Source organism: Penaeus monodon, chromosome 17, assembly GCF_015228065.2.
Source record: "Penaeus monodon isolate SGIC_2016 chromosome 17, NSTDA_Pmon_1, whole genome shotgun sequence".
Taxonomy (NCBI): Eukaryota; Metazoa; Arthropoda; class Malacostraca; order Decapoda; family Penaeidae; genus Penaeus; species Penaeus monodon.
In genome coordinates this window covers 35,904,921-35,917,420 of record NC_051402.1, presented here as the reverse complement: position 1 = coordinate 35,917,420, position 12,500 = coordinate 35,904,921, and the positions used below count along the sequence as shown (strand labels likewise).

The 12,500-nt window shown below is 38.2% G+C and overlaps 2 protein-coding genes across 4 annotated transcripts in view; both read right to left on the bottom strand.

Moving 5' to 3' along the window:
* Positions 1 to 12,500, bottom strand: part of LOC119583701 (cysteine-rich protein 2-binding protein-like) — a 19,579-nt gene that overhangs the window by 1,045 nt on the left and 6,034 nt on the right. For all 3 annotated transcript variants that reach the window (XM_037932338.1, XM_037932340.1, XM_037932339.1), the window contains exons 6-12: positions 12,382 to 12,500; positions 11,963 to 12,177; positions 5,652 to 5,768; positions 5,276 to 5,435; positions 4,833 to 4,945; positions 4,245 to 4,450; positions 3,453 to 3,634 (exon numbers count right to left, since the gene is read on the bottom strand). The exon at positions 12,382 to 12,500 is cut by the window's right edge and continues 97 nt beyond it. In XM_037932338.1, coding sequence (XP_037788266.1) covers positions 3,453 to 3,634; positions 4,245 to 4,450; positions 4,833 to 4,945; positions 5,276 to 5,435; positions 5,652 to 5,768; positions 11,963 to 12,177; positions 12,382 to 12,500 — 1,112 coding nt within the window. The remainder of the gene's footprint in view (positions 1 to 3,452; positions 3,635 to 4,244; positions 4,451 to 4,832; positions 4,946 to 5,275; positions 5,436 to 5,651; positions 5,769 to 11,962; positions 12,178 to 12,381) is intronic.
* On the bottom strand, positions 7,329 to 8,792 carry LOC119583702. The gene has a single exon (XM_037932341.1). The coding sequence runs from the start codon at positions 8,579 to 8,581 to the stop codon at positions 7,796 to 7,798; it is 786 nt and encodes a 261-aa protein (XP_037788269.1). The 5' UTR covers positions 8,582 to 8,792; the 3' UTR covers positions 7,329 to 7,795.

Here is a 12,500-nt window from a genome sequence, read left to right as displayed (position 1 = left end):
GCAACTAAAATAAATGGATATGCTGGGGAGAGGGGTGCTGTCCCTCTAACCCAGCGAGACAGGCTGTGGGTCCCGTTGGGAGGGCAAATGTTGTGGCACAACATGGGAACAAAAGTTACTTGTTCCGCCTATGCGGGAACCCCACAGGCGGGCGGGGGGGCCCCACAGTCTGCCAAACCCCTTTATTTGAGGCAGCATCAGAGGGAGTGGCAGAGGTGGCATACACCCGGAGCAACCACCTGTGGCTTAACCTCAGGTCAGCTATCCGGGTAGGCGCTTGAAACATCTGGTCCTTGTGGCAGGATGAGCGGTTACCCCTGCTATCGAGGGAATTGGAGTGATTGGGAGTTAAGGTGTCTGCCCTCTCAGAGGTAAGAAGACCTGGTAGCAGCACAATCAGTTTGGGTGGGTACACCTACTACGGGTTGGGCCGCAGAGATGGTCATCCCTTCCAGGGAGTAGCCATAGCCATCTCCAGCCAACTTGAGGTAACACCAGTTGATAAGCATATTATGGCATTGGGACTGAAGCATGTTTTTGGCTTCATGTATCTTATTGCTGTGTACACTTTTACTGATGTTTGCAAACTCAATGTGAAAATGGCGTTCTACGCCAAACTCTCATCCGTAGCCTACAGTTGCCCCCAGCGAAATATTTGCATTGTTCTGGGTGACTTCAATGCGGTATCCGGCTGTGATCAAGCTGGCTGCGAGATGTCTGTCGGCCCCCATGGCTCAGGAGCTGATCCCAGCATTGAGAACAGCCTTCTTCTCTGGGACTTTGCTAGGCTCCCAGAGAATGAGGATCTCTGGGGCCTGGTATCAGCACTCCAACCTGCATCACTTGGTACACTGGCCAAGGAGATCGACCACATTCCTGTTAGCACGTGATGGAGGATCCTCCAGAACTGTAGAGTTTACCCGAGTGCCAAGTTCTGTGGCACTGACCATAGACTGGTTGTAACTACCCTACGGGTCACTTCAAAACTCCCTGTCCCTCCAGTGGCCACTCTAGGGTGTTTCACTTGGACAGGCTGAGGGAGGAGGAGTGTGCCCATGGGTTCACCATAGCAGCCTCTGATCGATTCACAGAACTTGATAACCTGACAGACCCAGTTGCTTTGTAGGAGTTCTACAAGCACGTAACACTCGAAGCAGCACAGGAATCCATTAGCATACGCCCAAGGGCAAGGCAGAATTCCATCTCCCTGGAGATATTGGAGGCCACTGAAGTGTGTCACATGGCTCAGCTGAATGGCAATCAGGTCATGCGCTACTCTTTGGTGCCTATGGCTCAGACACTGCTGAGAAGGGACAAGGAACAGTTCATCAGGAATCTTGCTGAGGAGGTTGAAGGCCATTTCTTGTTAAATAACCTTCGGCCTGCCTACCAAGCCCTGAGAAAGCTGAACTCTAAGCCCTCCTCGCAGATGACTGCAGTCCGCTCAGTGTATAGACAGATTATCTCAGATCATGTTGGGGTTCGTGAACGTTGGGCCAAGTATTTTCAGCAGTTGTACCAGGTAGACCTCCAACAGTTAGCTTGGATGCAAATGGTATCACAATATCTGTGCTGGACCCACCCATCAGCGAGGAACCTCCTACCCTATACCCTAATGGAGGTTAGGATGGCAATTTCCAAGCTGAAGTATGGGAAAGCTGCAGGCATATGGGATATCACTGCTGAACTTCTAAGGGCTGGGGGTGAACCAATGGCTTGGGGCTTGCATGTAGTCTTGGCTGCCATCTGGCAGTCTGGTACCATTCCCCCTGACCTGTTGTGAGGCATGGTCATCCCTCTCTGGAAGGGGAAAGGGGATCATTGGGACTGTAGCAACTACCGTGCCATTACACTGCTCAGCATACCAGGCAAAGTTTTCGCCCACATTCTTCTGAAACGGATCCGCAACCACCTACTAAGGCATCAGAGACCAGAGCAGTCTGGATTCACCTCCTGGCAAGTCCACAATAGACAGTATCCTAGCACTTCAAATAATTGTGGAACGCCATCATGAGTTTGGTCATGGGCTGCAGGCTACATCGACCTCAAGAAGGCATTTGACTTGGTGCATCAAGAATCACTATGGGAGAGTCTGAGACTCAGGGGAATTCCAACACAGATTATTGGCCTAATAGCATGCCTATATACCGGTACAGAAAGTGCTGTTAAGTGTGGTGGGGGCCTGTCAAACTTCTCTGTTAATTCATTGGTGAGGCCAACACTTTTCAACACCTGCATGGACTGGATGATGGGCAGACAGAGCATTTGGAGATGTCCTATGCAGGACCAAACTACTTGTCTTTAGGGCCTTGATACTGCCAGTTTTGCTCTATGGAAGAGAAACCTAGATGCTATCTAGTGCCTTAGAGTCTCGTCTTAATGCCTTTTGCAACAAGTCTCTTTGCCAGATCATAGGGTACAGTTTGCAGGACCATGTGTCAAACCGACAGCTGCACCGTGAGACTGGCATGGGACCTGTTACTTGCATAATCTGGGATCGCCAACTCAGGCTATATGGGCACTTAGCTCGCTTCCCTTTGGATGACCTTGCCCATCTGGTTGTCTCTTTGCAGGTCGTCCCATGGGGTGGAGGAGGCCCAATGGACGACCCAGGAGGTCATGACTTGGGCCTGCCTGGAAACTCGCCATGAGGGATCCTCGTGGCTGGAAGCAAAGGGTGGATGAGGCCATGCGCCCCCATCGGCGTTAGCCCCTTGATGATGATGATGATCCTCATCATCATCATAATAACAATAATAATAATAATAATAATAATAATAATAATAATAATAATAATAATAATAATAATATTATTATCATTCTTATTAATAATAACAATAACAATAAAAATAACAAATACAACAACAACAATAATAATACTAACAACAACAATTATGATATAATGATAAATAGTAAAAAATAATAACAATAACAAATACATTAATAATAATAATAATGATATTGATACTAATAATAAAATAATAATAATGAAAAGATGATACTGATTATCATAGTTATAACATTAATAAGTTTTATAATTATAAAAATAAGTAATAATTATTATAATGGTATTAATGATAACAATAATAACACTATCATCATCATAAGGAAAGCAATAAATTACTTTTTTTTTCTTTCTTTCTTTTTATTATTATTATTATTATTATTATTATTATTATTATTATTATTATTATTATTATTATTATTATTATATTATTATTATTATTATTATTATTATTATTATTATTATTATTATTTAGTGCTGCACTGAAGCTTTGCTTATGCTCATATTCAGAGACACTTGGGACACCTGAAACAGAGATATGGACAGGACTCTCACATCCATCGGTAAGTCACCTTGGGCTGTTTGGACGGTGATTGGCTGATGGATGCAAAAGGCCGGTTCTGCTCTCCATTTCAGGTGTCCTAAGTAAAATCAGCTGGAGTCTTACCTGAATAAGATGGTATAGCACAAAGGTTGCTATGCCAGCTCGACGCCACTCGGGATGTACAAGGAGGAAGGACAGGTATGCCATGTTGAAGCCAATGTCCGGCACAAGAACTCCAAACCCCACAACAAGGTTTCGGTACAGCACTACGCACGTGTGGTCTGGGTACTGTAGGACTTCTGACACTGCCAAGGATGCAATTAACACATAAAAGTAATAATAATAACAATAACAACAATAACAATAACTATAATACAATGATGATAATAATAATAATAATAATAATAATAATAATAATAACTATTATTTTTATTATTATTATTATTATAATAATAATAATAATAATAATAATAATAATAATAATAATAATAATAATCAATCAATCAATAATCAATCAATAATAATCATCAATAAGCAGAAGAAAACAACAATAACAATAATAATAACAATCAATAATGATAACAATAATTGTAATAATAATGATAATATATATATATATATATATATATATATATATATATATATATATATATATATATATATATATATATATTTCATTTATAAGATTTATAATCTGATTTGACTGATCATAAAAAAATGAGGTAAAAAAACATATAAATTAGCAGAGATCTGATTTTTAAACTGAGCTCTAGTTCACAATAACATCTTTCACATCTACAAACTCACATCTCTACAACAGAATATTTCAGTAGTTCTACGTTTTAAATTTGCAATATTTTTTTTTTTTTTTTTTTTTTTTTTTTGAGGGGGGGGGGAAGGAAATAAGTCACTTACAGTCAATGCCAGGCCAAAAGAAATGTCTGGCTAATTGGTTCATGGCTGGAATATGTTTTGGTGTGACATAGCAGTAATCTATTGGGTGTCTCATTGGGGGCTGCCAAGCGGAGTTGTGGCGGTGAGGGTACTGGATAATCTCTTGCAACAGTTTCAGTTTGAGTGGGACAGACTCATAGTCTCGTCTGATAAAGGGCTTCAGTTTCCTGGGAAAGAGAATTCTGGGGTTAGAAAGACTTTTGACAATGTTTAGGTTTAATATTATAAAGGTAGCCTCTATTCATGAAATAACAAGCAGATTTGATTTTTTATCTGAAAGAGGTATAAATGAGAATGAATATCTTTGCAGTGCAAGAGCTGTATTTGACCAATTTGATTATATCTTGCACTACAAAGATATTTAATCCCACTCACAACTTCATTTATCACAAAGAACAGTGTTCATTCTTGTATGAATGAAAAGTGACTACAACTTTATCACTCGGAGAATGCAGGAAGAAACTCTTTCTCTCAAATCTCTAATTCAAGATTTTGTTTCAGGATAAAAGTCTAGAAAATAAAAAGTGACTACATATGTCTTTTACTTACTGCAGGGTGTAAGGACTGTGGATGTATGAAAATGAACCTTCAGGATCACCAACAAGTTTGACCAAGAAGCTTGAATTCTTGGTCTGCTTCTGATGTTCATCACCAATAGCAACCTTTAAGAGAAATATATTTTCATTTGTCCTATAATAACTGACAAATGACAATAAACTCCCATGCTGATTGCTGGATGATGAATGGCCATTGCTTGTTCATATCATCTTATCACACACTAATATCTCTTTAGTGGCTTTAGTTCTTGAGCATTTTGTAAAACAATTATTCTCTACTCAGGTAGACTTTTCTAAAATCACTATCAGTTGTTTAGATAAACAAATCTCAACATGGAAGTAGACAAAGTGCTGTTCATTACAAAGAAAGGAAAGAGTAAACTAAATTAGTAAACAAAACTGATTGATGATGAATACAGCAGCCATGAATCCAACCTGAAACCTGTCCAATACACGTGCTGCTGAGTCTCCAGGATCACTTGACAATTTCGAATATATTTTTTCTCGACGAGTTCGTAGTCTGCCATGAGAATTTATATATTTAATTTCTGCATCTAGGTCAAAGACAGGAAGGCCATGTTCATATTTGGATTTCCTGCAACAATAATATGGAATATAAATTAAACTTCAAAATCTATGAAAAATAAAACAAATTAGCATGCTAAGCTCAGTAATTCCAGTTTACATCAGGATTTCAGTTCATTTTAGATTATAAGGAATTATGAATCTAAAGTAAATAAAATACAGTAAATACACAATAAATAATATTGGCCCCTAATAAAAGGCAAATAAAGTTTCAAACACTTCACACCTTACTACAAGTTTTCGACGCAAACGAAGTAGATGAGGAGGTAATGGTCCAGCTTCTTGTAAATGCTCTAGCTTGCGAAGTAGCTGTCGCTCTTCATAGCTACTGAGGGGACGTAACCTGAGTATATACATAAAAGAACATTAAATCAAATACTGACATCACCAAAGAAATTATTACAGTCTTTGCTAAGAAAATATTAATAGAGACTCTTGAACTGTGTATCATATTCATAATTTCTGTTGAAAAATAAAACACTATTTTATTATAACAAAAATAATACAATATGTATAAACACAAGTAGGAAGAAATACATAAACATGTTATCAAAATCCCAATCCCTTACCAAAAAATCTAAACAGACCGTATAGGATTTCACATTGGCCAAAGCCTCTCTCAAGTGCATGCGGAAGGAAGCAGAGCAACTGTCCAAAACTCATCTCTTAGCTGATGTTCAGCTCGAAAGTGTATCCAATCCCTATAACCTCTATGAGAACACACCTCAACAATGACAACCTCCATATCACTCAGAGGGTTGGTGAACTTATGTGCTATTCTCATAAATGCAAATCTGAAGGTCATGCCCTGTCCTGCAAGGTCAGTACACAATGGTTACCCAAATGCTCTCCTTACAATGGTATTATCAAGAGAGCAATGCAGAGTGGGGATACCATCCATCCACAAACCTGCTGGACTTGACAGGGAGATGGCAAGAGGCCAGATATGACAGCATTTCCATTTAAGCAGGACAAATGCTTACTCTTGGACCCTATTTGCACACACACTTTTGCATAAATAAACATCATCTCATGTGCTTTAGCTGCAGGGTCAGCAGCCCGAAAGGCTAAAAATACAAAATGGCATAAATATCAGCCCCCTTACAGACTATAAGGATAAGTCCGATATGCGAAGCTTAGCCTCGCCCAGGCTATGCCATGAGGGGAGCCTGGCCTGTGTTGACTAATGCCAACTCGCTCACGTGTGTCAGCTGGTGCTGACTCGGCTGAACCTAGTCCTTACCCGCCGTGGTGCCCAGCCACAGCAGTAACCTCCGGGCGACACTTGCAACTTCTCGCGCCTGGGCGGGGCGCGAACCACCGACCCCTCAGATGGCCGACACGTTACCACTGTACTAACCCGGAGGCTCCCTTACAGACTGATACATATTTGCACCTTTTGCCTTTGAAAACTTTGTGGAAAACATCGGCTGCAAAATAACAGCCAAATCCAATGTGCCCATAGAAACTTTGAGTTTAAAGCAAAGATGGGGATGGCCATTATCCAAACCAATGTTTTCAGCATCCTGATCAGTTTGAACTAGGATGACTCATTTACATAACTGATTTTAAGTATACCTTTTATTTGTTTTACCATTGGTTGTGAGCTACAGCCACCCGCGTGGATGGGGTTGGTGACTTGTACATTCCCATGTGTACACCCTGCATTCAAATTCATTTTGGTTGGGGGAAAAAAAATTCAAATACATTTGATACAACTGACATCTTTAAGGGTGTGTTCCCACCAAGCCATTCAATTCAATTCAATTCAATTCAAGTCACTTTTTTGAGTGAGATGGACGTGTCTGACGTTGCAGAAATAGCAGTGTTGCTATGGCTAAAAAGGCGTAGAAAGAGGCGGAGGAAAACAAATGTGGGTGCATCCAATAAATTGTAGGAGAGCAGAATTTGGAACATTCGCCCATTTGTTCCCAGATTTGGTCAACAATCTAGAGAAGTTTTATAACTTCTTTAGGATTAATAATGAGCAATTTAAGATGTTGGTTGAGTTGCTTCGGCCCTCCATTGAGAAACAGAACGCTAATTACCGTCGTGCTATTCAACCGGAAGAAAGACTGGCCCTTTATCTAAGGTAAGAAAATAATTTAAAATCATTCCCTTTATGAATTGGTCGAGCGTTTAATGTAGCTGTAAATGAGATACACTTTATTTTCGATGTTTATTGTTCCAATACTGATACATGATGGATACAAATAATGGTGTTAACATTCCAATTAAGTACATATATTGAACTGAATTACCTATAAAGGGGATTATAAAAGGAAATATTACCCTGCACATTAACTACATAATGTAAAATAATAATATAAAATGAAAATTAAACACTTTTAATTGGCAATTAAAGGCAAGTTACTTCTCAAACATCACTTTACTAGCATATGCTGACGTAGTTTGATGACCATATGCTGATGTCGTTTCATGAGCATATGGTGATGGTGTTTCATGGCCATATGCTGATGTCGTTTCATTAGCATATGGTGATGGTCTTTCATTAGCATATGGTGATGGTCTTTCATAAGCATATGGTGATGGTCTTTCATAAGCATATGGTGATGGTTCAGACGGTTTTTGTAGTGAGGCAGTACGGTAACCGTAGCTATACTTTTCATTCGCTGCAAGTTTTCTCCGAAAGGCCAGTTGGATTTCAATTTTAATGTCAAGATTATCCATAGGTGACAATTGTTTTATGAGAGGGAGAAGACTTAGCAGAAATTGACAATCTGAGTCTGATTCTTTTCCATTTCTACTAACTGCTTGTTCTCGCATCTTTTGTAACTCCCCCACGATTTGCTCATCTACATCACTTTGAAGCTCGCAGCAACGTTTCTTGGTGGCAGTTTTTTTCTTTGCTGTAGATGATGGCTGCTTCATAGCAGATGTACTACTTTCCTCTTCACAGACATCCACATTACTTGCAGTTCCTACTGAACGCGCACTGTCAGTATCATTAACTGCAGCATCATCCGTATCAACTTCAGTATTCATTTCCTCAAGGGGTGGCGGTACATTGCTAGATGTGGCATGTGGTGCCACATAAGGTGTGAGGAATGCCATTGTGTTGTAGAATACCCATTTCCTTACTTTGACATTGGCTGAACCAGATGGATGAGTATCAAGTTTCTTCTTTTCTCTCATGAAATTGCTCCTTAACTGCTGCCATTTCTCCTTACATTTGGAATCTGGAAAGAGAAAAATAATAATAGTGAATAGAGGAAGAATCAATGCTAATAATAATTATTAAGGGAACATATGGGTCAAAAATCCTTCAAATTTTCAGAGTTTGTTTTTTTGCTTCAAAAGTGTAAGTTTTTTTCTTTTTTGAGCCGCATGTCCCCTTAATGGTAGTCACAATTAGAATTACTTCATTTTTAGTATCTATTGTCATTTTTTTTAATTATTACAACCCATCATATAACTATTTGTGGAATCAATCATATTATAATATGTCATATCATTATTATAATCAAATATGTCATATCTCTATTTCAGATATGTTGCTACCGGCGAGTCTTTTTCTTCCCTTGCGTTCCAGTTTCGCACTGGGAAGACTTCAGTGCAAAGAATTATCAAAGACACCAGTAATGCTGCATGGGAGGTGTTGCAGCCGCATTATATGCCAGTACCAGATCATCAGCAGAGGAAAGAAATTGCAAGAAATTTTTTTGAAAAATGCAATGTTCCAAACTGTGTCGGAAGTGTGGACGGCAAGCATTGTCGGATGAAATGCCCACCGAATGCAGGCTCGCTCTTCCATAATTACAAGCAGTATCACTCTATTGTATTAATGGCTATTGCTGATTCAAAGTGTTGTTTTACTATGATTGATGTTGGAGCATATGGTCGAAATAGTGATAGTGCAGTTTTCAGTAACTCTAATATGGGTAGGTCATTTCTCTCTGGGCATTTAAATATCCCTCAGCCTAGTGAAATACCTGGTACAGATATCAAAACACCTTTTTACCTGATAGGTGATGAAGCTTTCCCTTTAAAGCCCAATTTAATGAGACCATATCCTCGAAAGGACCTAGATTACTCTCAAAAAATATTCAACTATAGGATTAGTAGAGGTAGGAGAACTGTCGAATGTGCTTTCGGCATGTTAAGTCAGAAATTTGGTGTACTGAAAACATCACTGGAAACAAGCACAGAGGTATCTGAAGCAATAGTTAAAAGTATCTGTGTGCTTCATAATTTCATTCACCATGAAGACAACATGAACCTTGATAGTAATACTAATGATGCAATTGATGACCACCATCAAAACATGAGGAGCATGTCACCAACTAGAAGTACAAGGCCTACAGTAGAGGCCTTGTCCATTCGCGACACACTGAAACAATATTTTGTCTCACAAGGTGGAGCTGTCGAGTGGCAGGATAGAAAAATCCACTGATGAATATACTATACAATGAACATATTATTGTATACTATGCCATATCTTCTGTGTATTTAGGTATAACGTCTTGCTATTTAATCTGTGTTATATTTGTTTATATTTGTACAAGTGTAGGCGGTATGCTTCAACTCCAACGCCAACAATATTCCATACTCAATTAGATAAATAAAAACTGTAATAAAACTTACCTTTGCATTTCATTTCTGTTGCAATATCCTTCCATAACGCAGAAATAGCATCCCGATTACGGTGCAAAGGATCACTAAAATCATATATGGGACACCGGTCTTGCACTAAGTTTATAAGGTGTTCCAAGTTCATGATTCGCTCACCACGTCCTGAAGCGGTTGCTCTGTGAGGGCACTGAATGAACGAGAACTAAACACGTTCAATATAGAATATTATTATTTGCATATTGTTTAATAGTTATTATTAAAAAATAGTACAAAATATAAATATTAGGAAACATACTTGGAGCTACATGCTAAATTATTGCCATATTTGTAATATTGCAGTCGGATGATTGTCATTCAATGCTGAAAAAATGGAACCAAACGCATCCTGAATGTGAATGGCCAGGAATTGAATTGAATTGAATGGCGCGGTGGGAACGCTTACATAGGAATTAACGTGACGCATCATGGTCAGTCATGAATGGCAATGAATTGAATTGAACTGAATTGAATTGAATGGCTTGGTGGGAACGCACCCTAAGTTTCATGTCAAGCTGTGGTAGAATTACTGATTTTCTGTCAACTGATAGTTTTGTGCACCTACAATCAAAAGTCCCCTGAAGACTATGCTACTTTTTTGCAATTATACATAAAATGTTTCAACCCTTATTTTCACAAATATATGGCACAGTAAATAAATTTGTAAAGCCAGGTGATTATATGCATTCTTACAGTTAATTAATAAATGATCAACAGGATGTCCTAACTATTGGTAAATAAATAAGTAATTGAGTATTTCATACTGTCAACAGCATCAGCACAGTTTCTTGTCCAAACACTGGAGGGATATTACATATTTGAGGGCACATACCTAATTCTAGTTGTTGGAACTATCACACTAGCACTTTTACTGACAATTTTTGCATTTCCATTTGAATTTGACACTTTCTGCATGTATTGTGTATAATCAGAATACCTCCTAGATGGAGACGTAGCAACCGTTTTTGTCTAACTAATTCCCATCTTTATCTCATGATATAGAGGATCTACACAACTAGAATGTATTCTTAATTGATAAATTAGATACAATAAGTTAATGTAAATATAAGTTAATATTCTAGAATTTTTCTATATACAATATACATTTAGAGAAACTAATACACTTTGAAAAGGATATCTTAAATATCCATGAAATCAAAAATGTTTTCCTTGATTTAGGAACTTACCAAGGTTAAAGTTGGCATAGCTATAAAAGCCATAGAACTTTCACATCTTTCAGGCATCAGAATTCGCAAAATTTAGATAATATTTGTCATTTGATATGACACAGTCACACTTTTTATATTCTTTGATCTCAACCTAGGGAATGTTTACTTAGTACATCAATTTGCATAGGTAGGGTAGAGGGGCTGTATATCAAACTACTAAATAAATAAATAACAACCACTACTAGTGGAAAAATATTCATAAAAATACAGAATGTAGTCGCAAGTATAACAAATTTGCATGTAAGAAATTTGTGGTATTTCCCCCCATTATGATATGTTGTGACAAGATTTTCTTTTTTTCATAATGAAATATGAAAAAAAAATAAAGGGGTACATATTGTAGGGTCCACAACACATGGGCCGCACCTGGGTCATGGGCCATATGAAGTAAACTGTAGTCTGTATGGCTGAAAACTTTCTTATAACAAATATTTGCTTAACAGAATGTCTCACAATTATGTCCATGCTTTCAATGGAGAAAGCATGAGCTAGGTTCATTTCAAAAATTATTTTCTTATATGTGGTTAAAATTGCCAATATGAGCTGCCTCTACATGATATTATATTAAAGAATTATATATATTATAGTACATTTTCTTACTTGGAATTTTCAACCATAACCTTCCGAGTTTGGCTCTACTACTACCAAGATAACAAAAATACAAATTTTAAAAACTTACCGTTCCCTGCCCTCTTTATGTGGTTCTTCTATCTTTTTTAAGGGAGGAGGAGGAGGAGTAGATTTTGTGAAAAGAGAGGGCTTTAAGCATGGCAGAGGCTCTTCTTGTACCTCAGTCTTGATGTTGGGAACGTGATGAGCTTCACTTTCTCCTACATCAATCATCTCGCTATCCAACTGTTCTTGCTTGATCGTAATCTCCTCTTTAATTTCAGTCTAGACTCGAACATATGGAACATTAATCTATGTACTTTGTAACAATTTTTGCAAAATGTAACTTTTAATGAGATGAGCTGTGAATACTGAGGTTTACAAGTCTATTTTGTTTGTGAATTCAGTAACAAAAATATATTTCACATATATTTAAATAAAGACAAGAAAAAAATAATAAATAAATGCTACCCATCCCCATCCACTGACCTGCAATGTCATATCATCGTCTTCATCACTGTCAAACAAGGCCTGGGGTGGTCTGTTGTTTGGCTTCAGGAGGTCCCTCTCTGTAAACCAAGAACCTCGGGAAGAGTCATCGTGACTCA